Source organism: Apostichopus japonicus, chromosome 17 (genome assembly GCF_037975245.1).
Source record: "Apostichopus japonicus isolate 1M-3 chromosome 17, ASM3797524v1, whole genome shotgun sequence".
Taxonomy (NCBI): Eukaryota; Metazoa; Echinodermata; class Holothuroidea; order Aspidochirotida; family Stichopodidae; genus Apostichopus; species Apostichopus japonicus.
This window is the reverse complement of record NC_092577.1, coordinates 23,443,437-23,470,302: the sequence shown is the minus strand read 5'-3', so window position 1 is coordinate 23,470,302 and position 26,866 is coordinate 23,443,437. Positions and strand designations below refer to the sequence as shown.

The 26,866-nt window shown below is 37.6% G+C and overlaps 2 protein-coding genes across 3 annotated transcripts; one reads left to right on the top strand and one right to left on the bottom strand.

Annotated features, from left to right (window-relative positions):
* The first annotated feature begins 1,555 nt into the window (after positions 1–1,555).
* Positions 1,556–18,994, top strand: LOC139984410 (uncharacterized). The gene is made up of 14 exons (XM_071998323.1): positions 1,556–3,469; positions 6,638–6,707; positions 7,199–7,347; positions 8,603–8,850; positions 9,611–9,766; positions 10,217–10,285; positions 12,072–12,191; positions 12,468–12,626; positions 13,368–13,397; positions 13,648–13,719; positions 14,612–14,731; positions 15,463–15,603; positions 16,776–16,834; positions 17,783–18,994. The coding sequence occupies exons 1-14, from the start codon at positions 3,379–3,381 to the stop codon at positions 18,123–18,125; spliced, it is 1,827 nt and encodes a 608-aa protein (XP_071854424.1). The 5' UTR covers positions 1,556–3,378; the 3' UTR covers positions 18,126–18,994.
* Positions 18,995–19,057: 63 nt separating this feature from the next.
* On the bottom strand, positions 19,058–24,688 carry LOC139984411 (uncharacterized). Of its 2 annotated transcripts, XM_071998324.1 has the most exons (5): positions 24,374–24,688; positions 22,984–23,115; positions 22,261–22,423; positions 21,264–21,554; positions 19,058–21,017 (listed from the first exon to the last, which is right to left on the bottom strand). In XM_071998324.1, exons 2-5 carry the CDS (start codon positions 23,078–23,080, stop codon positions 20,252–20,254), a joined length of 1,317 nt encoding a protein of 438 aa, XP_071854425.1. In that variant the 5' UTR covers positions 23,081–23,115; positions 24,374–24,688; the 3' UTR covers positions 19,058–20,251. The 2 variants fall into 2 exon arrangements, with proteins under 2 accessions (XP_071854425.1, XP_071854426.1); XM_071998325.1 differs by having other exon boundaries at positions 21,264–22,407; positions 22,984–24,688.
* Between the last annotated feature and the right edge of the window lie 2,178 nt (positions 24,689–26,866).

Below are 26,866 nucleotides of genomic sequence, written 5' to 3'. Positions count from 1 at the left end.
GTGGTCCTACATGTTCCCATAAAGTAACCAACACTATAGCCAACACTTCTGTGATCACAAAATGTGATCTGATTTTTTATCAAAAGGCACTTTTGATAAAAAGATCTAAATATGGCGTCGAAAATGTAAGAAATATAAGAGACCTACAAGCGTGTCAACAGATATGATAACAATGGTGACCTCAGATGACATGACCTTTAAGTTTCAAAATGTTCCACCACCCCATTCACATCTTGTCCGAAAATATCAACCATGTCACACCTTGGCATTGAGATTTAATTGCATTAAATGTCAAAAAAATTAACTTTGAACTTGTATGTAACTTCACACACAAAGGTCACCCGGAGGTCAACCAATTGACATTTTTGATCGGTGAGACCTAAATAGAGCATGACTGTAAAAATTCAAACATTTTTTCGTTGCCCATTTTCTCCCCCCCCCCCATAATACTACTTTTTTAACATTAGCTGACCTTTGGTGACCTTGGATCACATGACCGTTAAGTTTGAAAATATTCCCCTATACCATTTGCAACTTGTCCAAAAAAATCAACCTTGTCACGCCTTGGCACTGGGAGTTATTGCATTAAATGTGTGAAAATTAACTTTGACCTCAAATAACTTCGCACACGAAGGTCACATGGGGGGTCAACCCATTGACATTTATGATCAGAAGGTACCTTTAACATCTGAAAATAGCATCGAAACTGTAAAAATCCACAAAACACGAAAAGGTCACCAGAGGTCAAATTGAGGTCAAGGGTTACCCAGATGCGGGTCTACAATTAGATTACATTGAAGCAACTCCCAACCCAAACGGACAATTCGTTCTCAAGTTATAGCAAAAATACTAGTTTTTTATCATTAATTGACCTTTGGTGACCTCGGATCACATGACCATTAAGTTTGAAAATGTTCCCTTAACCAGTTCACAACTTGTCCCAAAATATCAACCTTGTCACACATTGGCACTGGGAGTTATTGCAGTTTTAATATTTTCTGTTTTTGGACCATAACTGACCTTTGGTGACCTTTGTGAGCACCAAAAACAATAGGGCACACCTTCTCCATATGGCGGATCTATAGTCCAAGTTTGGCCTCAATCCAACATTCCCTTATTGAGATAGAGCGTACCCAAGCAAGTGTCACAGAGTCACAGACGCACACACATACACCCACCCACACACACACACACACGCCAACCTGACTGCATAGGTTCCTTTTGCTAAAGCAAGGAACCAAAAGCAAAGTGGCTATTCTTACGACTAGTCGTAAGAATAATTTCCGATTACGAATGCGCAGTTGGCATTTTCATGACCAGAGTACTATATTTACGACGAGGAGTAACAATAATTTCCGGTTAGGTGTTAGGATTGAGGTTTAGGGTTATGTTTAGGGTTAGGGTTACCCCTACTACATGCGCAGTTAAAAAAGCCTTTGTCGTAACAATAAGTTTATAAATAATTGTTACGACTAGTAAGAATAGCCGCGGTCCCCCAAAAAAGGTAATACAATTTATTGGCTACCTAACGTTGGGCTATTTTGATAGGTGTACACGATGCACCACAAACCAGTCTTAGCTAGGTTAGGCCTATTAACTTATTACTTTTAAGAGTTACAACTTTCTGTACATAGCCTAGGCAGTAACACTACAGCCGGCTACAGCCTACAGGTACTACAACTAACATGCTGAGTAGGCCTATGACTAGGAAGTAAGAATTAGTTACCGGGGTGCCTAACATTATTTGTGACAGTGGTAAATTTATATTTATTCATAACCCAATGTTCTCAAATGGGGTGACTAACAAAGAAATACCACGAAATTTCTCTAGGGGGATTCTGATCGGAGCAATTGTCTCAGTGCCGCCCAAAACATTTTAGGTGACGAACTGGATGCCATGTCGCTTAGCCTATGTGACTTTCCAATGTAAGGTTAACGTTATGTCTTACTAGGTAACGATACGGCTAGGCTACTTTCGTGAATCTCGCACGGTATTGAGAACAACTTGTGCCTACATTCCAGACCCCGAAAGGCCAAGATATCGTGATTTAAGCTAACTGTTTCGTCCCGCAGAGCCACTTCTTTTCTTAACCTACGCCTAACAGTCATGCGAAATACTTCATCAATAAATAAGAAATATTAGTGAGAGTTTACAACAAGTAGCCTCACCGAATCTCGAAACGTAAACTATAGCATAGGGTATAGTATGTATAGTAGCTGACGTCTGTTGATGGTTCGTATGACATACGACATTACGTGATGCACGCGTGCAGAGACGTGTTCTGTGGCCATGGCTCCGTACCAAACTTTTTTGTTTGACGTCATCATTTTCTACAACTCCTAGTGTTATAAAAAAAACTGCAGTCATTTTCTTTACAATTAGATCCAATTATGACAAATAATTATGATCTGGAGTTTATTATATACGTAAAAATGAATTTTAGAAGTTATTAAACTTCATTTTCTGACACTGCTCTCAGGATTCTGTAAATTCGACATTGTGACATATGTACATATTAACGAAACGGCGTGGAATTCTGTCTCCCTCCAGAGCTGAGACTCACATCTAAGCTCGAGAATACTCTCTTGCAAAACTGTGTACAACTATCATGTATATCATCATCGTGAACGTTGCTCGCACATAATTGACTGGTCCCAAAAGGTTTCTTGTAATAAAACAAGGTCAAATTTGTTTATAGCAACGTCAGAGAATAGTCCTCTTCTTTTGTTTTGATTAATCAGTCCATTGCAGTTTAGACAGGGTAGTAAAACAATCAATCAGTAGGCCGGTCTCCTGTAGAAGCTCTACTTCTGTTGTTTCCTTAAAGGTGTGCTCGCTCGTAGATTCTGTCCTTCACACCACCCGTCACACCAGCCGATTAAAAATGAATATCAATACTACCCTCTGCTGGTTCGTCGCCACGTAGTTTCTTAGCAATCCCGTATTTACGTGTAGTAAGCAATACACGGGTTTAGCTAACTGGAGCGGTGGCCTTGACGAAATCCCTGCATAGTTCTTGTCTGTGGCAGTGTCAGTAGTATGCGGTAAATTATTACACCGCGTTTTCGTGTGTGCTGTGTGATACAAACTCTGTTGTTTGTTAATACGTTCAGAACTGTTCACGACTATGGCAAGCCGTCGGGGTCATAACGTATGGGTGTTACGCGTAGTAGAACTTCGGTTACGTGTAGTAGAACTTCGGTTACGCGTAGTAGAGATGTTGGCTTGCCATAGTCGGCTAGTAATACTCGTAACCAATCAGCGATCAGATAGTTGATGCAGTACTGTATTACTATTAGTACTAATGGTAGTAGAACTGTACTGGGTCCTATACAACGTCCGCAGTTCAGATTTTCACAGGCGCGCGCAAAACGAACATGGATGAAGCCAGGGTGAACATACTTCAACAACGTTTGCATGATATAGCAAGAAGAATACGCAGACCTGATGCCACCACAGGCAATAGTGCTTTTTACGTCACCCGCCATGCGGGATATAAAACGTCACGGCCAAACGGCACTACCGAAACATCCCATTCTGAAAAACGAAACTCAGGTCAAGCGAGCCAATAAAACATACGCCCGCCGACCTGCAGAGACAAAACGCCCAACCCCCCACTCAAACATTCAAAAACCCACAAAAGGACGACCAGTACGGAGCGAAACGAAAAACCCCTCCCCAGCACACCACCGTCCAAAAAAGGCAGCCCCAGATAAACGGCGAAAATCCCCTTCAATCTGAAAGGCGAATATCAGACTTCACCGCCTCCAGGACTGCCTGCCAACTGGCAAATTTCCCCCTAAAAACCACATCACATCTATTCCGCCAAACATGTTTTTTCACAATAGAGCAAACAAAAATAATGCGATGCAAAACAGCAACCGAACAAACTGGAGGGTCTACCCCATATAAAATAAAGCCCTGTCCTACCGACCATGAACGGTCTCCCGTAACACGGTCGGTCCAGGTCTGGAACCACTCCCATAAGTTAACTACAAAGCAACAATGCCAAAAAACATGAGCGGTACTCTCTGAGCTGTCACAGCCGGTCCTCGGGCACAGTCCATCACCCAATCGCCAATGGTATCTTTTTAGGTTGGTGACCAAGGCACCGTGTGCAATTCTCCATGCAAGATCACGGAGCCTGCCGCCATTCAGCCTTGAATGCACCGAACGCCATACTTCGGCAAAATGACGTCCCTGGACAAAAATTGCATTCAAGGCCCTATCCCGCAACGAACTGTGAACGAGGGCCGGCTGTGACAGGTCAACAGGGGGCAACTCAATCAGAGCGGAGCAAATGACACGCACCACCCTGTTTGGAGTACTACTATGCGGTTCTCTGTTGCTAAACAGCGCCGGGACCCATCGACGCAGGTGCAAACCGCCCCAAAAACGTAAAAAATATGAACAAGGCAACCCTGGGTCAGTTACCGCTACAAACAACTGCTTAAATATCAAAAAGGTCAATTTACTTCCCAGATGAACCACCCCTAACCCACCCTTCTCCAGTTTTTGGTACATTACCGCCCTTTTGACAAGCTCTGTACCACCCGACCAAATAAATGAAAATATCGCTCTCTCCAACCGCACCAGGACGCGACGCGGAATTGGATACACCGCGCCCGGGTACCACAAGATGGGCGAAACAAAACGATTAATTACGGTGACTTTCCCTAGGATCGAAAGCCAGCGGGTGCCAAAGGTTTCGAGCCTGCTCTCAAGTACCTCAGCCCTCTCGTTCCAGGTGACATCACAAGGTGCATCACAGCCGAACCATATACCATTAATTTTGATATTTTGATCCGACCACGATGCACCGAATGGTAAGTCTCTGTATCTCCAGCTACCAAGGCGAAGGCCCTTTGTCTTTTCCGGATTCAACTTCGCCCCGGTAGCTCTCTCAAAGATAGATAAATCCTGCGAGAGGGCACGAAAGGAGCCCAGAATCGAAATAACACACGTGACGTCATCTGCATATTGAACGCACTTCACTTTGGCACCCCCTGGCACAACGAATGGAACAAGTCTTGAGTCCCTTTCCAAAAGACGAAACAGGGACTCGCTAAACAAAACATAAAGTAATGGAGACAGAGGGCACCCCTGGCGCACCCCCCTCTCCACGTTAAAAACCTCCGAACAAAACCCATTTACGATAACAGAACTGAAACTGTACTGATACAAAACAGAAATCCATTTACGAAAAACCGGGTGCAAGTCAAACGTCTCCAATAGATTCATTAAAAACCCCCGATCCACCATGTCAAAGGCCTTCTGCTGGTCCAGAGACACCAATGCACATGGCAGATCTCGTTCAATAACAAAGTCGGTCAAGTCGCGCATCAACCACAAGTTCTGCTGGATGCAATGACCCTTCACTGCACAAGTCTGGAGATCACCCACAAGATGCGGCATAGCCAGTGCAAGGCGGTTGCACAAAGCCTTAGCCAACAACTTGTAGTCTACATTTAACAAGGTGATTGGACGCTTGTTATGAGGGTCCAAGGGGTCACCAGACTTGGGCAGCAAAGTAATCATGCCCAGACGTTGACTTTGGTTTAACAGTCCGTTTTGGAAGGCGTCCTCGAAGACGGCTCTGAGGTCGGGTCCTATTATTGCCCAGAAGGTTCGGTAGAACTCCCTCGGAAGCCCGTCCGAACCCGGGGACTTGCCATTCTTCATCTTCGAAAGCGCCTTCCAAAGCTCAACAGTGGTTATTCCGCCCCCCAAAATATCATTGACATCGTGGGGAACGGTTTTTGAGATTCCCCTCAATAAATCGGCCTGTGCCGACAAGTCGACACTGACACGCGTAAACAGACTCAAATAATAATCCTTGTATACGCGGACAATGCCGTGAGGGTCACTAACCACGGTCCCATCAGTAGCGCGCACAGATGGGACGCGTCTGTCACACGCCGATGAGCTTACGGACTGGTAAAACCTCAGTGAAGGGCGTTCCTCGGCTTCCACCGCTTCGACACGGGCCCTGACGCGGGCACTGTGGTACTTTTCATCGAGATAGGTCTGCAAAGCGATGACAGCCGAAGGGTCGCCAAACTTCACCTCCGCACACAGCTTCGAAAAATGTTCTCTTCGACGCCGTGCGCGGGTCACGCAATACTGAATTGCGAAGCGTTTGATGCGCAACTTGACATCATCCCACCATTGGGATGTAGAAGCAAAGGCCGGCTTCAATGTTTGCCATCCTTTGTACCTGGTCTCGAAACCTTGGCGGAACTCTGCCTCGCCAAGAATCCGACAGTTAAGCTTCCATAGGCCCCGCCCGATCGGGAAAATGGAAGGCAAAACAAAACGTGCTACTACAGTGTCATGGTCAGAGAGCGGACAGCTGAGCGTCTCGCAACCCGAAAATTTAAAACTTACGGGCGCATACACTCGATCTATCCTGGAGGCATCTTCTCCGTTAGGCCTCATCCACGTATACACCGTACTGCATATGCCTCCAGACATCGGCTAAATGGTGTGCCGAAGTGAATCTGTCCAATTCTGTGATCCCAGCGTCAGGACTAGCAGACACAGAAGCCCCGAGTCTGTCAAGACCCGAGTCTGGGACACAATTAAAGTCTCCGACCATGACACATGGTGCACTACCAGGAACAAAGGAAGGTAGTGATTCAGCTAATCAGACAGCAAATGCCCAAGTTGCCACTAGTAGCAGAGTCTCGAATGACCTGCTTTCCGAGTAAGTCGGTCTCGCTCAACAGAGGCCTCGAGTCCTACTCCTGTCCTAGGCTATCTTTCATTAACATAACAATAGCAAGTTTGCTATGTCATACATAAGCCTACGATTACTAACTATATTATTGCGTTATTTCATATACAATTTACAAGTAGCTGTCTATGTCTAGCATGTGTTTGGCCAACATTATGAAGTACCCATTAATTAGAATAAAATTATAATAAACTCCATGATCAAGACCTAGCCTAGGCCTATATACGCTATGGATGGTAGCCCACCTTACAAGTCCTTAATAGAATGTCAAGGCGTTACATCCGAAATATTAATGTGGAAATAACTTATGGTTCAGCTAGGCCTACTTAGGCCTTCATAGCTTAGGTCTACATGTTAATAGTTTTCATTTCATATAGATGCAATGCAAACCCTTGTGCCTACAACCATATTATTGTACCTGGTACAGTTTAACTGTATGATTGATAACATTTTCTTTTCAGGTTTGGCAGATTCAGACAGACCCCTACACTTCCAGCAAGAACTATACGTACCATGAGAGGAAAAAATGCCAAAACATTTACAGTTCACTGTGTAGTCATTGCTGAAAACACCACTAGACTGAACTCCAATAAAAGGAAGAGTATAGCAGGTAGGTTACGTAAATATTCAATGCTTGTCGGACCCATTTAAATTTTCTGTTTCTTAAACTGTGCCAGTATTAAGTTTGTATTTTAATTGTTGTCATTTTATTTTATTGTACTACAATCAAGGGTCAATTTACAAATTAATTTTTACATGCATTGGTGCATGCTGACTAAAAAATTTACATGCACAAAGGAAATTTTAATTGCACCCATTACTACGGTACAGACATAAGCTCATGTGCAACCAATATAGTCTAGATGCATGCATGTAAAGCTAAGGAATTGCTGTAAAAGGTAATCATTAAGCCAGGTAAAAACAACTTAGTTGTGGAACACTTAGCATCTGCGTATAGCCTCAGCCTAAATGCAAATTGCGAATGGGGTTTGTACAGTTTAATGCAAAAAGTACAAATTATATGCACTGTGCATATGTTCACTCAAGTAAATGGAATGCTGACTACAATCAATCAAATACTGTAAGGGAGTACTATGGTTGTAAAATTTTGCAGAATAGTATTAAGTTTTCTTGAACTCTTTTTATATAAATGCTGATATTTAGTATCAAGTTGACCAACTTGCATATAATTGTGCTATGCCAAATGGGAAAAACTGTTCCCTGACTAAAGTCAAAAGTTTGTATGTCACTGAATTTTTAAGTTACATTTGCATTAACTTTTACACTCTTTATAGCGATATTGGTTGTCACAAGGGGTGTGGAGTTACTTTTGAAAAACAGAAAAAGTAACCATAATAGTAACTGTTAGAAATAGTATGATGTTGCTAGTGGCAGGCTATCGTAAACATTAAATAATACTTTTAGCCAGTTTTTTGTTTGTTTAATGAAACAAAAACCCTTCGGAAATGTTCATTTTGTCCCTTTACTTGGCAGCATGTGACAGGTGATTTGTTGCATTCACTTTCACTATTGTAATTGTTTTAAAGCAGAGTCATACTTTGGCTCTGATCCTTTTAATTCCCTTAATTGTGATTGTAATTTGCAAGTCACCCATTCCTCATGTTCATGCATTTATTATGCAGACATATAAAATGTTCAGGTATGGCAATAAATAATAGTGTACATGTATTAATAAGTATGCATGAGTACTTGGTGTCCATTGAGTCATAGAAATGACAATCATTCAATTGAAACCCTTTTTTCATTTCATTAAACATTCACCAGGGGTTACAAGTACATTAACAAAATTTTACTTTACAAATCCAATTGTAATTTTTTTATTAAATATTGTTTTTCTATTGTAGAGCAAACTGAAGAAGGAACCCACAAAAAAGTCTGCTTTCTGCTCAGCATGGATTGTGCAAGTTTTTTTGCAAGAATAAGAGAAGAATTTCCAATACTCCAAGATATAGATTTTAAGTTGTTTCGGTGTGGTTCACCAACTGGTGGAAGGCAGTTGGAGCCTCTTCCTGCAAATGCAGACCATCCTCAGGCCATCAAAGACTGGAAAGGTCTGAAGAGATCTTGCTTATACATTAGACCAGTTTCAGAGGTACAGTATATTTATGTATAGAAATGGGAATGAGTAATACCAAATTGGTGTCGCTATGATGATGTTTCCATGATATTTAATATTAAAAAACATTGACAGGACAGCATTCACAAAGCTAATTTAAAAAAAAAAAATCAAAACTGTATGTGTAACGTAATGTTTGGACTTTGAAACCACATGGTAACCTTAACGTTACTTGAGTTGAATAGCAATTCTCCTGTCTAGGCAACAGTCTAAAGATACTTAATTGGACACTTTCTCACAATTACAGACAGTTCTCTCTGCTCATGATCCATTTGGCATGGTTAATGACAAGTTTGATGATTTTGCTTTCAGTGTATAGAACCAGAGCAGCTAATGGAATTTCAATCCTGTATACCTATACAGGCAAAAGGGCTTGTTGAGCAGCTATTCATTTGAGTGGTCATTGGTATTAGTGTTCGCTCTTATTATCAGTTATATTTATGTTAATTAAATGGCATCCTATTAATATGTCTTGTGATATCACTGATCAACCTAAGGCCCCAAAAGGGGGAACAGGAGAAGAGCAGCACGATGGTGGAGTTGTGTAAGATATTTTTTTGCAGCGATTGTGTTGTATAAAATGGACAACTAAACATTAAGAATCAATAACATGAGTAAGGTAGTTGTAGCAGATGAGCAGATCTGTTTCTTGTGCTTTGTTGGAAAGTGGAGAGTTGTGTTGAAATAAGATCATGTCGTGTATTTCATTTTGTATTTATTTACAACACTCTCCCAGTCTGATGCACCAACCACCTCCCAGTCTGATGCAGCAGCTACCACATCATACAGATATGTGTGTCAAGATTGCTGTGGGAAAAAAGTAACAATCAATTGTGAAAGATGTATTCAGAACAGGGAATTTAAAAGAGGTTTGGATGAAGATAAAAGAAAGGTAATTACTGACCAATTCATCTAGATTACACAGTAGGAAATAGAGTGTTTGGTATTTATTACTGACCTCCATGTAATTTGACAATGTGCTGTTTCCATTAAGAACAGCCAAACACCAAATAAATTGATTGTGTTGTTCAACAATGATGTAACAGATTACTATTGCACAACACAATCTTGATTTTGAATAAAATGAACAAATTTAACATTTTTTTTAACTTAAGAAATTAATAACATATTAAAATTGAATTGTCATTTCTAATTCTCCATAACATGTATTTTTGAAACTTAAGACTTTTGTTCCCCTTTTAGTAACAAAGAGCTGTCTTGACAGACTGTGATGTGATCATTGCAAAATTTGAAGAAAAAAGATGACTTATGAGATATTATATGTCTGGAACATATGTACCTATACGTGTGTGATAATATTGTAATTTTCTTTCATGTTCAGGATCAGGAAAGCGCCTTCATGCTACGAAGGCAGCAGAAGCGAGAGTCATTCATACAGAGGCTAGAGGAAGTAAGTGTTTATGCACGTCAGAAAATATACAATGTACCTGTAAGCGAATAACCAGGCTGATTTTCCACCTCCATATATGAGCTCATGCAGACGGGTTGTGGCATACAAATGAAACAGTACTGACCATATAATTTAATATATAAATCGTTTTTAAATTGTGTTAATATAGCCCCTTCATTATTGTTCAAATATTATTCAGATTGTACCTTATATTGACACAAGTTATAATGTTCAGTGTGTCTTCATGGTGTGAGTCAAACTTATATTATATGATAAAATGGACCTTGATATCTGTAGACTTGACATCTAGGGAGCTAATACCTTAATAATGGTGTGAGTTAAATAAACAAATAATAACATGGCTCGTGCTGAGTAGTAAACTGAACTCTCAGCTCCCAGTACTGTATTTCCCTATTTAAACACTCCAAATTAACAAGAGAAAGAAAATACTTAATTGATGACCACTCCATGGGAGGTAACCCTGACTACAGCCAGAGATGAGGCAAGCCTGGTACAGCAAGGCCAGGGGTAATAAACATAGCTAGGTGTGAACATATATATAGATGTGTTTGTGACATACAGCCTTGGTCAGTTAAATTATGAGTAACACATGTGAACTATATAGGACAAGCATGATGACTAACAAATTAACATGATATAATAAGAACATATCATTTAGAAACATTAAAACATACACAGAATGTATTGAATGAACCCTTGTGATAGAACACTAAATCAAGTAAAGTGTCAAGTATCAAGATATCTGTCTTCTCTTATTGGAGACTTGCCCTTTATTATAATCATAACACCCAACCCTAACCAATGTTCTTTTCACAGGTAGAAAAGATAAGTGATGACACATACATCTACATAATCTACCAAGTTGCTAACAAATTAACAATGAGACCAAACATTTACATGGATTAAACAACTTGCTGGAAGAGACACCCTGAGGGAAGAATAAACTATTTATGAATACTGTGAAGCCACCCTTGCTAACAAAGCATAAACTATGAATTGGGATTTAAGGATAGTTTGAGGTATATGTACAATGCAGCAGGGCAAGCTGTAAAGCTCACAATTAGTAGTACCATTATGTAAGGGTCATGGAACTTAGTGATAGATAATGTCACACAGTGATAATACAGTGATAGATAATGTAATAAAATCATTGTAGTCCCAAGAGGTTATGGGAGGAGTGTGCATGAGTTAAGATTCTGTTGAGTTTTCCAATACAACATGTTTAAATTGTCTAATAATGTGAACTCAAGGTAATACATGTCCAATATACTCTTGTTTTACTTCTTGTCCAAATATTACTTAAAAAGGAAAACCAGAATTGTTGCTTTTTCTTTTCCACATAATGTGACCAATTTAGCACAGCAACACTGAAGAAGTGTTAAATGCACTCTCTTACATTGTCACTTGAGAAATACACTAAGTGTACAAAAGACAGTAGAGAAGAGATGAAAAACAAGTGAATATCTTAAGCACATCAAAATTACTGCTCTGGTCAGTCATTCAGTAGTTTGGAGACTCAGTGGAATCTATATGAATGACACCCATAGGAATGACATCAATTTAGAAAGCCACAGTAACAAGTAACTTGATTCATCTTTATAGTTGTATTTATATACTATATTAAAATACTAAATATATTAATGTCAGGGATTCAGGATATAATGTATCATGTTAAGTGTTGGTGCCACTGCTTTCTAAACTTTTGTTCATGTTCAACTGTCCAACACTCAAGTGTTAACCTAAATATTTCATATTTATTTTACAGCTCCGCCAACTCAGGAAAGAAAGAGTACGCCCAGAACCAGACAATGGAATTGCATTACGGATTTATCTAACAAATAACAGAACTATAAGTAGGAAATTCAATGTTGATGATGATTGTAAGGTAAATATGTGGATCATCATGGGTAATGATTAATGTGGTAATGAGAGAAGTCATGGTTGTAGTCAGTGCTGTAAGTTAAGAGGGCTGAATGGTTAGAAAGAGTTGACAAAGCCTTTGACAAATCTCTTTTGTAAATCTATTTCAGACTGACCTCACTGGAGCAGGAAAACATTTATGATGTAAGGGGGGGGGGGGCATGTCATTGAATCATATGGCTATTAAAAATCAAACATATAAACTTACCAAACCAAACAGTAACTTTTGATTCCTTTGCAGGCACTTTTTGACTTCATAGGTTCTCAGCCAGAATCTTCAATGGATTTCACATTGATGATTCCTTCACATAGAAAGTCCCTCACATCCGCTATGCAAGGAAAGTCCTTGAAAGACCTTGGAATACTTGTGCCTACTGTCATTCATGTTAAGTGGGAGGAGGTGAGTTCGTTTTATTAGGTAGAAATAACATTAGAAATGTAAGTTTCTGGTTTTTAGTCATCAAGTTATGACCACTGTGACAATCCATATTTATATATAAGTATATCAATATTTGTTCATAAAGGGCAGGTGGACAGGGCATGTCAGCAGTAATATAAAGAGTCAGCCACCATGCAGCCGAAACTGTACAACCTTGTTGTTTAATTGACAACAGCAAATGGGTGATAGAAATTGCAATGCAATTTAATATACATGCTCGGTCAAACTGGATACTCAGATTTGGTTTAGATGGTTTATTTAATTACTGAGGATGGCCCCTCCAAATGGTGCAATTTTGGTGTGCTTTTGGCAGACTATTATGGTTGGATATACAGTTAGGACACCAAATTACAGCTACTTCATTAAACACATCTGTCCATTGTATTTTAAAATTTGGAGGTAAGACAGCTAGTAGATTCACCAATAATAGTCCAACAAATGTGGTTCATTCCTATTCGACAACCCAAGCAATGATGAAAATGACTGATATATTATTATTTTGTTGTGCAATAGACTTACTAAGTGTGTGTTGTGTAATAACAGGTCCCCTTTGAAGCATTCAGAGTTCATGATCTCATAGTGGATGGCTGAAGAACGTAGAATCTATCTAGGCTCATCTGCAGTTCACCTTTAGTATACTTGTTGAAGATGCTTAGATTTACACTTCATCACCATTAAATGAATTATCTCTGTATTTTACAGGATAATGAGTGTGAACTCAGTGATAATGAGGTAATATATATACATACAATTTTTATAAATACATATATATGTATATATATATATATATGTATATATGTATATATATATATATATATATATATATATGTAGATATATTCAGTGAAACATGAGGGTGATAGCACCTAATACTAATTAATACTAATAATTTCATCAAGTGGGATACTCTTATCTATTTGATACTTGTTGTTATTTAGTATTTAGTTTATATATCAATATTTATACCATCAATTTTATTTATAGGAGACAAGCAAAGATGTGGTACTTTCAACAAAAAATCCCAAGAGAGCTGTTATAAATGCTGGCACACCTTCAGTGAGTTTCAAGATTTATTTAGTATATCCTTACATTGAAGACTGTCAGTGAAACATTTCATTGCAAATTTGGATAGTCAAAATGGACTATTACCACATCCAAGTTGCTTGAAACAAATAACTGATAACTGGTAGTTATTAATACTTGTCACAAATTTACTGCTTGACAAGATTAGATCCCTATTGCTTGAGTGAATATTGATGATTGGGAGGGTCTAAATCGAATGAAGTAACAAATTGATATCCTTTGAAGAGCAATTCAGACTGAATTTACATTTAGGTCCTTTGCTTCAATTTATGCAAAGTATACTCAATAATAAAAACCTGTCTTTCACAAATGATATACATCAACTAGTATGCATCAACATAGTTGCATTGTAAAACCTTGTATTAGACAATGATCAGTGTCTAGAAATTCTTCCGCATGTGAATTCAGAGCATTTGTGTGGAGTAAAGTTTATAGTCTTTGTTAGTTATGGAGTTGAATCTTTGAACTTGCATGCAAATTGTCTTCTCTGCACACAAAAAAGGTTACTTGGTGTATAGCATATGCATATTTAAGTGGTGGAATGTTTTATTCATTCATTCATTCATTCATGCATTCAATCATGCATGCATGCATGTATTTCTTTATTTTTTATTTATTCATTTTTTGTTGTTACAGTTCACAGTCAGTAGGAATAAACCCTCTTGTACAAAAGGAATTCCTTAAGGAATGTTGTTATATAGCCTCTTACTTTAAAGCTATAAACTTGCTCAAGATTTTATCTTTTCCTGCAACTATGACTTTGCTAAAAATCAATGAATAACTTGTTTTAATTATATATAAATTAATGATTCTTTCTGTGGTTAACTAATTGTTGCAGTTTTTAAATCAACCATTCTCATTCCAGGTCTCTTTCTCATTTCCGGTTGAAGTAATTTCAGATAATAATCATCAGTTAATACCATTTAGTGCAGTTGAACATCAGCACTTACTGAATTCAGTTCTATCAGAAGATCATGATGATGATGTAAGTATTCTATTAGGCAACTGAAATGGGGGATTTAATCTTGTTATGCATTCCTCTTATCAGCTAGAACAGATACAAGCAATGAGTAAACATATTTAAAGCATAATGATTCGTCGACAAATGAAAAACTGCATTGAATTCCAGTGGTAAATTATTTAATTGTTGCCTTATTCTTTAGTGTAAATTTGGTAGATTCTTTTTTATTCAACTTTTGTGCCATATGTTATATACATGGAACCACCTATGAACATCTTCATAAGACATTAAGCCATGCCCACTCATTAGGAATAACCAAATACAATAGGGCATATCTACTTTTTATGGCAAATGTACCTGTCAAGTGTGACATGGATCAAACACATGCAGGTTTTTTATTAACAAACAAGCCATGCACACATACACATTATAAGTGCAACAGTAGCTGAACCATCACAATCAAAGTCATCTGCTTTCATGTTGTGTAGAATGGAACTTGTTCTAGTCCATCATTCTAGTCCACAATTTCAGTGTGGAGTGTCCGTCCAAATACACCAAAAGGCATTGGTGCCATCTATGATGCCAATTGCAACCACTCTCTGTGATGAGACCCTAATATTAATCGCTATTGAGTCCTTAACTTATTACTCCCATTTTGTCAATTTGGAAACCTGCAGATTGACAATTGAGGTTAACTGCCTAATTGAAAAATTATAATAATAACTTTAAGTCAAATACTTCTATTCTTTCTGTAGGAATCAGAGTTACCTGCTACATCTTTGACTGATGAAGAGGATATCTTAACTGCATTTGTGGACTATGAGGAAGGCATTCCCCCATTAAGCCCACTAGAAGCCCCTAGGTCACCAGAGGAATTTGTGTTAAGTGACGGTGATGTAAGTGTCTAGCCTATTTTCTACTGCATATATAGCCATGAGTTTTAGTGTGAATATGAGTATAATATCATGAGTACAAGTATTGCAACACAGCCATCAGAACAATTATAAAGGAGCTGGTATGGAAATTATGGATGGTCGTGTCTTGGTGAGGGAGCTAAGAGGCTCATCTTTAATAGATTTTTTTGTAATTTGAGTTTGGGTTACAGAAGACCAGGGTTTTGACTGAGTTCATCAGTAGTGACGGTTATTTTGAGAGCGAGAAGAATACTTATTGGCAGAGATCCTTATAGGATTTAGAAAAAGAGCATAAAAAACCATATATATATGAGATGTTAGAGCAGAAATTTTCATGCTTCTTGCTTGTGATAAGACAATGAAACAGTCTTGGGGCAAAACTTAGTTTAAAATTTTTAGACTGTGTTGACATAGAATGGATCGGGTTGAAACTTTATTGTTTGGTCCTCCTGGTTCGCGGTCTCATCATTACAGTATACATTGTTAGTAATGTAAAAATTTCCACCACATACCTGAATGCAGTTTAGACTAGGAGAGGGGAGTTATGGAAAGAATGAGATTGATAGATTAATTCATCATGTCTCTTTAAACCTCACATGTTGTGCAACTTTTACCAAGAGCTGTGGGTACAGTAGTTGTCTGCAGGGAATGTGCCGCCTGACCAAAGGGGCCCTAATATATCTGTTTACTATGTATATAAACATCTGCAATCAAATGTCAGAAAGCAACATATGGCAAAAACATTAACTTTTGCTGCCATTAATGCAGGTTGGAAAGTGACCATTTATTTATTGAATTAAACAGAAATATATCACTGATTGACTATATTCCTCACATATAGATCTACATTCATTAGCCTTTGTAACCTTTAAATGTTTATGAAATTATAAAATTAAATTTAGGAAATATTGGTCATGTAATTGACAATTAAGGAGCTAATTTTACAGTAGTTGGGGACGTGCATGTTCCCTGTGCACTCAGTGCAGATTTTTATTGTACACTAATTGTGAAGCAAAATTTCACATAAATACCTGTTCATGTGCATGTTTTCCTCCAACTTGCAGACTTTTGATAATTATGTCGTTTAAACACAAAGCCTTTGTATGATGTAAAATTTCATCAAAACTGAGATTGATTTAAAATTCTCTTTTTAGGTTCAGACACCACCAAGATCTCCAACTCCACCACCAGACTTTGAAGGGGCAACTCAACGGTATGTAATGCTACTTTTTCCATGCTATTGTGATAACATCAGAAAATCATAGATATGTTCTGCACTATCTGTGACAATCATCTCAGATTAGTCTTCTTATGTCATCGTTTAATTCAAAATTCACCCTTGCAAGAGATGTGTTACTGGATTTAAGAATGATTGCTAGATGCTTCAGTTGGAGATTGAATGCTGTGATAACGCAGGAGAAAATTATTTAGAAATGATCTATTGGAATTGCCTCATGTGAAAACCTGTCCCTACCAACCTAGCATTCAGTGTATGGTTAAATTAAAGGTATTTGTAGTTTAATTATTGTATCTTTGAAAGACACATTTGAGGTGCTGGAGCAAATTGAAATGACTGACAACACAACTGCCAATCAGGGGATTCAATTATATCTTTAAGAGTTTCAAAGTATCTATTCAATGATTAAATGTATTGGACTAAAAGCTTCATGATTTTACTGCAAGGTGATGAGATCTGCTACTCTTCAATTGCTGTCTTGTTGACTGACATTTTCCTGTTATTTGTGGCTTAACCAGCAAACTTGGCAAACACTTGGTCAAATTATAAACACATTTGCATTCAGTACTTACTCACATTTTGTTGGTACATTGGCAAACCTTTCATCTCATTCTTAGTTACGTCATAGTTAGTTCATTTAAGGTTAACATTCTAGCTGCACATTTTAAAGGTTATCTCCGGAAACAATCCTTTATGTCTGTTGCAACAGTAAAAGACAAACATTGCATTGACCAATCACAGGTGTAGTATTTCAAATGAACACTCACCAATAGCTATATACTTTCCCAAAGTGATGAATTCTTATTGGTGCAAGTGCAGATGTTTAGGTATACATAAATTGTAAGATTGTAATAAATTAAATATGGCAAGTCTTATTTTTCATATTGTTAGTTTCAGGTTACTTCATATCTTTTCTACCCATAGAACTTTGTTGATCTCTCGGGCCACTGTCAAGGAAGACCTTATTCAAGAGTTCAAAGATATGGCTTTGATGAAATGCAAACTAAAGATTGCATTCAAAGATGAGAGAGGGGTCGATTTGGAAGGCTTGTCACGGGAGGCTCTGTCAGTATTCTGGGATGTTTTTCATGACATGCTCAGATGGAGAGGTGGAGAGAGTTCCCATCCTAAAAACCCAGTATGGAAGAGAAGAATGGCTCTCTGTTGGGAGAATTTTATTAAAGGGCATTCAAGACTGCAACTTTTTTCCAATAAAACTGAGCCCAGCATTTGTGATGGCAATTGTAAGTGGACCGGGTGGTGTTAGTGATGAGTTGCTCCTGAAGTCACTTATAAACTTTCTGTCCCCAGATGAAGCAGAGATATTACAGGATATCTTAAGTGGAAGTGCTCATGAAGATCAAGAGGAATTGATGGAAATTCTTGACAGATTTTCTGTAAATTTTGTGCCTACTCAAGCTGCTCTGAGGGAGGTTTTGATTCAGGTTGCCCACAAGGTTTTTGTCCAAAAACCAAAATATATTGTAGATGTTATGGCTGAAGCAATATCGAAAGAATTGAGGGTATACTTCCCTAACGAAGCGGCCATCCTGGGGCTCTACGATGCCAAGACACCAAACACCAGACACAAAACACTTAACATTGCGATTGGTATTCTTTTAGTACATGTATGTTGATACATTTTAATATTTATATACATCAGTTAATGTTTTCATAGTACCGATTATAATTTTTTTTTATAAGTATGCTGACATCTCTTATGTGTGCTAGTCTTGTATATTTTCTTACTCCATTCACCGTTTGCTTACAGTTATGTAAAGATCCATGCTTTGAGAAATAGTGTTACTTTTGTCTGAATATCTGCCCATTACGTATTATAAGTATCCTTTAACATGGGATATGACTTTAATCTTAACATTAACACTTGTTTCTATTATAAGAGTATGACAAGCTGTAACTTAAGTAATTGATCACTTGCCACTGAAGAAAAGCTGAAATTGCTCCAAACCTATGATAAACATTATTGGGCATTTCCCTTTCACTACTCCAGTCCAGCCATACTTACTTAAATAGCTTGTTTTATATTTTTATCTATTATCATATACATATATATATACATATATATATACATATATATATATATACATATATATATACATATATATATATACGTACACACATATATACATACACACATACATACATACATATATATATATATGATATACATATATATACATATGTATATATATATATATATATATCATATATATGATATATATCATATATTTATATAATATTTGGTAATACATATATTCCTTAATTTCCTTCCCTGTTATTAAGACTGATCTCGACTACAGTTCTGCATTCGTTCATGACTCTAACAATGAGATGTAAATGTAAAGTTCTTCAGTAATATTTTTTTCTTACTGCACTATTAGTATGAAAAGATCTTCCAGAATGGGTTATATCTTTAACTTAGCCATTACTTTTGTTTGTTATCATATTCTTGTTCTCAGCATGACATTTACCTATACCATTGTTGTTTAAACAGTTATGATGGTAAAAGTGACAATTTTAATATTTACTTGATATATCTTTCCAGTTTCCATATGCAGCTTCACTAAAATAAAATTAAGAACATAAGGTATATTCATTAGTGGAATTGTCTTTTGTGGTGTTTAACTTAATCTCATGTAATTGTGTTGCAACTCAAAACTACACCTGTAGCATGAAGTAAAACATGATATAAATCTGAAACTACAAGTGCAGTATATCTATGCAACTTTCGAGATCAATATAATTAATATGCAAATTAGATTATTAATGATATTTGTGACGGATTTGTTAAAATATTAAAACGTATCGAATCAACGGATTGCTGAAGTTGTAAAATATAGCTTACCATTTGCCATGAAACACACTAAAGAGACTAACAGTGCATTCACATTGCCTTTGGTAAACCTGAGGTATTAGGGATTGCCAGGAAAACAACCCTGTAATGTTTCAGATCAATGAATCCCAAGATAGAGACACCAATGACGTATGATTGCAGATGTAGTAAAAAGGTTGATTCAATTCACCAGCACCATTTCTTTCTAAATGAATGATATGTAGTGTAAATACCAGGAATTTATTGACCAGGACATGACAGTTGTGCATGTTGGTCACAAATCATAGATTCATTGTTAGGAACAAGGAATACTAAACCCAGTAAAATCACAAAATCAGTAACAGTGTTAAGGGACAGGCTATAAATTAGCATGCAATAGGAATTTAATAAAACTACAAAGATCAGCACTTTCATAAACAAGGCAAGAAACAAAATGTGCTATATATGTTTAAAAGATTACATTAATAACTTGGTCGGCCACCTAGATAATAACATTGTACAGTGGTGCTTTGTTTCTTCGTGTGAATTTTCTGTATATATCATGGTTGATCATTCAGAGAATATTCAGAAATGAAATCCATGACCGTTAAATATATGTCAATACCAAGTTCATCAGATTCAGCTAGAGGGTCTACTGTCTGCTGCAATTGAGATAATGCCTCTTGATCAAGAGGACAAGGTATTTCTGGCACTTGAATAACATAATCACCATCCCATCCTTGATTCTCAAATACACTCTGAGCTGCAGCACCATTATCTACAGAACTTGCAAACATGTCCTGCATTGCTGTAAGCCTGGCATTGCTGAGGTCGAGTGTACCACCGACGAAGAGCTGCAAAGATGTTTCATGATGAGCTGTCCTAAGGCCATGGTTATTCCACTGGTCTCTGAAAAGTTGCAGCTCCTTATTAAATCTTGGCAAAAACACATAGTGCAATGCCCAGAGCTGTGCAATGTTGTCACTATCAAGCGAGCCTCTTTGCTCCATGAAATGAAATAGGTCATAATATAGATTAGTAGCCCCATTCCAAAGATCCACCCAACTTCGCTCAATTCTTTGATTGTGAACACTCCGTCCACGGATGGCTGAGCCTCGACCTGGGACCCTTATGAGTTCCATGATGTCACAAATATCATTGTTTTCTCCACCATGATCAACTCGAATTCGTGATGGAACCCCATAAAGAGTGGTTGCAGCCAGAAAGTGCTCCAAGACAGCCTCTTTTCGATCGTTGGCTGAGGCATGTAGAAACACCATCATTCTACTGAAGCCATCAATGCCACCATGGATAACCATCTTCCATCTACATGCAAAAGCAAGAAAATTGTAAAAAAAAATCCTAAAATCTTATCCATTATGCTTCACATTCCAAAATTTATGCAAATGTTGTTATAAAATTAAATAACATACCTGAAGTTTGGCTTAATATAACAATGGAAATATTGGTTATATGTAATCTTTCTTGATCCAAAGGAAACCACAATTAAAGTAACCAAAAATGACATCTGTTCTGAAATGTGGTTTACTCAAGTATTTATTGTTGAATTACCTGATAAGTTTGTGGTTACCATCAATGTGCCAAATAGAATTTGGCCCAGCCACAGTGTAGGTTCTTCTTTGCATTGCAGGAGCTGCCCTCAGTGCTGCACCCCCAGGGTCCACACGAAGCATGCTCTCTCTTACTCTCCATCGTTGAACACGATGTCCTTGTGCAAAAAGGCGAGCCCGAACAGCATTTGGACCTAACCTCTGGTTTGAGGTAATGGTCGTACGAATAAGATCATCCAAAGCCCCCACGGTCAGAGGGCTATGTTCTGCTTGTATCTTTAAGTTGTATTCCCTGCAATGCCGTGTATAAAGATAAGGATTGTCAATCAATGATTTCATTCATGAAGCTAACAGCTCTTTTGGAAATAATGTACCTTCTCAGCCATCAGAACTTCAATGTCATAAAAGAATCACCATGGAGTATAATCCATGTGCAATCCATCCTTTTATCACTATGCATGTAATGCCCACCTACAGTACAGTACATGTATTAATCTGTAACTGTGTCTAACAGACGGGAACTTTTCATAGATGGGTTAATTGACCCACCGCTGCAAGGGGTCTGAGCACTCTACCTGCTCCTACCTTTTTATCCCCTATATTACCAATTCCATTTGTGAGGTTTATTATAACATTGTTTTTATAAGAAGAACATTTATCTGTTTTCTTTATGTAAAGAATAATCTGCCATAAAGTATTCATCCACATGTTGCATTGACCAATCAGAGATCTAGATTAAGCAGATTAAAAAAAAATTAACACTTTTAAAATACTTCCCCATAGTGACAAAATTGTTACTAATAAGCATTTGCAGGTAACTTTTGAGTACTATAAATGTAGTGAAGATTTGTTTTCATTTGAGGAAGGCTCTATGATGAAAAAGTTTATTCAGTTGCCTGGACAAAACTCAAATATCTAACAGGCAGTTAGCCAAATGAGGTTAAAACAGAAACTGAAAATATCATTCATGATCATTGTGAATAATAAATGTTACGTACCTCATTCGCCTCTTCACGGTTCTTACGGAAACACCTAACAGCTCTGACACTCTTGGTATCTTAAAACCACAGTGAAGAAGAAATGTGACCTGTTCTTTACTCACACAATAGCGAGGTGCTCCTCTTGTAGAAATGGTCCTTTTGGCTCTGTAACCAGTTTGAACTGTATAAAATATAGGTTTTTTTCTTAAGTTGCATTTTCAAATCCAATACATAATTGCAGTACTACTAGAACTAGGTTTGAGGTTTAAATTGAAATTAACAAATTTATTACGCAAGAAATTTCCAAACAAAGTTTCAAACATATACATCATAAAACATATCAAGTATTTGAACTGCATGAATATTCAACTGTCAACAAGGTACTGATTAAAGCAAACTGAAATTTGGCACTTTCTTTATTGTACACTATATTAATAATTGGTCAAAATGTAACTTCATTTTTAGTTTGTGTGTTAGCAGAAATTTCGCACACCAAGATATATGGCTTTGTAATCTACATCAGAATGGTTGTATGGTGTGCATCTTAAAGACTTGCTTAATTTTCCCACCTGAGTACAAAGTAGGTCACAAGCTCTCCATATTTCTACCCTTAAAAACTATAGAATTCAGACTAGCCTCAAAATGATAGGATGCGTTCCTGCTTCCTACATTATCAGTATAAACAAAATTTTAGAAATTAAAACTTAATAATTTAATGAAAATGTTTCATGAAATACATACCAAGCCTTTCATTATTCCCCTTTCTGAATTCCTCCAGAATTTCTCCAATTAGTCCTTGGAGATTCCTGTAGGAAATGTTACTGAGAAACAGTTCCATTGGCACGATGCAAATTCCTCTCTAACAATTCAAGTCTACAGAAAGGAAAAAAACATAAAATATTAATCGCATTTGAATATCTTACACTTTAACATAAAGAATTTAGAGTTGTTCAATGTTTTCATTGGGGGGGGGGGGTGTTTAAATATAGCCAAATGATATTAGTACCGGTTAATATGCAGCACAATTATGTAGTAGATTGCACACAGTATTACTGTATCATGGACATCCAATAAATTTGCATGCATGCCACTAAAATAGAGTGTGTAGGTCATATATCACAGTGGCGTAGGAAGGGACTTTTGAAGGGACTCTTGCATTTCCAGGTGGCCTCAGATGCAATTTGGTGCAATATAGCACACTTTAGCTTCAACACCCACCCCATTTTGGAAATAATTTTGCATTTTCATCTGGCCTTAAATGCAATTTGGTGCTCCAAATGAGAAATTTTTTTTTTCATTTGGAAATGAAAAAGGGGTTTTCTGACTTGCAAAGCAGGGAGGGGGGTGCAGAATGATACTTCCGCCCACCATGTTTTTCACTGGGGGGCTGGCGCCCCCCCCAGCCCCCCGGTTCCTACGTCCAAATTTCTATATAATCTCACTGTGCACAGTAACATGAGACAAAATATCTTACTTAGTAGCATGCAAAAGGTCAATTGATATGTGTAACAAACATAAATCAATACAACTTTCAGATACATTTCGTTGGGTATGTGTTGCTTGCAAGGAAAATATTGCACAGTGCTGCAAACCGAGGGATCTTAAAAAATAAAATACTGAAGCCCATGGAATGGCCTGCTGTTTTTACATTGCAATAGAAACTTACAAAATGAGGTTGCTATATTTCTTAGGTACCTGCAGTACGTCAAGCTTAAAGATGGTCTGCCATCTTTCGAAATGGAGTTGAGTCATTATCTACTGCCATGGAATATATAACATTGAAAGTGCTATCTCTGGCAAATGCAATGAAACATTACCAAGCAAGGCCTCAACTGTACGCAGGCCAATGGTACAGTACGGAGGATAATGGTACAGTACGGATAATACCATGGTATATAGCCTACGCCCCTATATAATGGTGTGTATAATGGTTTTTGATAAGTAGCATAGTCTGCAGTAGTACATCATCAATGTTCAAAGACTGGCGTAGGCTAACCATTTCTCTGTATATTGGCCTACCTTCTCAGTGACCAGTCATTACCAAAGATGATTGCCTACTGATATGCCTTGAGAGCACAATATAAGCCCAAATAGGGCCTAGCCTGTGTTGCTATTAGATGCCATGCCTTACCTTGTAATGCAGTAGTTCCATGTTGCATTAGGAACACTGTCCGATGCAGTCAAACGAACGCAATCGTCCACCACTCGAAGTAAACGGGTAGCAAATAACGGGCCACTTCTGTCTCTTTCTAGTCGCTCTCTGATAGTATGTATACGTCTGGAAGGCATTGAACGATATTGTCGTATACTAATGTATGAAGTAAACTTGAAGTCTATGCTTGAAGTTTATGACAAGTTTGATATAATACGAATGTTGGCTGCGCTACTTGTACTCTACTACGCGTAACCGAAGTTCTACTACGCGTAAGACCCATACGTTATGACCCCGACGGCTTGCCATACACGACTAGTGGGCTGTACAGTAGAGGTTACGGTCGTGTTTTGCATCAGGCGTATATGGCAAGCCGTCGGGGTCATAACGTATGGGTCTTACGCGTAGTAGAACTTCTAGTGGTAGAATTACTGTACTGTGTCCTATACTACGTCCACAGTTCAGATTTTCACAGGCGCGCGGAAAGCGAAAATGGATGAAGCTAGGGTGAACATACTTGAAGAACGTTTGTATGATATAGCAAGAAGGATATGCAGACCTGATGCCACCACATTATTGCGTTATTTCATATTACAAGTCTCTGTCTATGTCTACCATGTGTTTGGCCAACATTATGGAGTAGCCTTAAATTGGAATATATATATAATAAACTCCATGATCAAGACCTAGGCCTCTCTCTCTCTCTCTATATATATATATACCTATGCTATGGATGGTAGCCCACCTTACAAGTTCTTAATAGAATTAGAATGACAAGGCGTTATGTCCGAAATATTTCCACATTAAGGTCCACTTATGGTCCAGCTAGGCCTAGCTTAGGCCCATATAGCTTACGCCTACATGTTAATAGTTTTCATTTCATATAAATGCAATGAAAACCCTTGTGTCTACAACCATGTTATTGTACCTTGTACAGTTTAACTGTATCATTGAAAACATCTTCTTTTCAGGTTTGGCAGATTCAGACAGACCCCTACACTTCCAGCAAATAGGAGAACTACACGTACCATGAGAGGAAATAATGCCAAAACATTTGCAGTTCATTTATGAAAACACCACTACACTGAACTCCAATAAAAGGAAGAGTATAGCAGGTGGGTTATGTGAATATACAATGCTTGTCGGACTCATTTAAAGTTTCTTAAACTGTGCCAGTATTAAGTTTCTATTTTATTTAATTGGATTACAATCAGGGATCAAATTACAAATTAATTTTTACACGCATTGGTGCATGCTGAATAACAAATTTACATGCACAAAGAGAATTTTACTTGCAGCCATGAATACGGTACAGACATAAGCTCATGTGCAACCAATATAGTATATGCTTGCATGGAAAGCTAAGGAATTGCTGTAAAAGGTTAGTTTAGTTTAGTAGAAAAAAGGATCAGGAGGGAAACTTAAGTCCCCATCAAGGACCCTATAGAGAGAGGAAAAAGGTAATCATTAAGTCCGGTAAAAACCATTTAGTCGTGGAAGACTTAGCATAGGCATATAGCCCCAGCCTACAAGGAGGAGTACTATGGTTGTAAAATTTGGCCTAATAGTATTAAGTATTGTTGAACTCTTTTTCATTATATAAATGCTGATATTTTGTGTAAGATATGTCGCAATAGCATCAAGTTGACCAACTTGCAAATGGGAAAAAATGTTCCCTGACTAAAGTTAAAGGCTTGTATGTCACTGAATTTTTAAGTTACATTTGCATTGACCTGTACACTCTTTATAGCGATCTAAGTTGTGACAAGGAGTGTGAAGTTACTTTTGAAAAACAGAAAAAGTAACCATAATACTCTAACTGTTAGAAATAGTATGATGTTGCTAGTGGCAGGCTATCGTAAAAATGAAAAAATACTTGTAGCCATTTTTCTTTTAATAAAACAAAAACCCTTCGGAAGCGTTCACAATCACCCTTTACTTGGCAGCATGTGACAGCTATCTAGGTGCTACGTTGCATTCACTTTCACTATTGTATTTGTTATAAACAGAGTGATTTGCGTTGATCCTTTTAATTCCCTTAATTGTGATTGTATTTAGTATTCATGCATTTATTATGCAGACATATAAAATGTTCAGGTATGGCAATAAATAATAGTGCTTGGTGTCCATTGACTCATCAAAATGACAATCATCCAATTGAAACCTTTTTTCCATTTCATTGAAACATTCACCAGGGTTAACAAGTACATTAAGAAAATTTTGTTGACAAATCCAATTGTAATTTTGTTAATTGCAGTTGTTTTTCTATTGTAGAGCAAACTGATGATGGAACCCGTAAAAAAGTCTGCTCTCTGCTCAGCATGGATTCTGCAATTTTTTTTCAAGAATAAGGGAAGAATTTCCATATTCCAAGATGTACATTTTGAGTTATATCGGTGTGGTTCACAAACTGCTTCAAGGCAGTTGGAGCCTCTTCCTGCAAATGCAGACCATCCTCGGGCCATCAAAGAC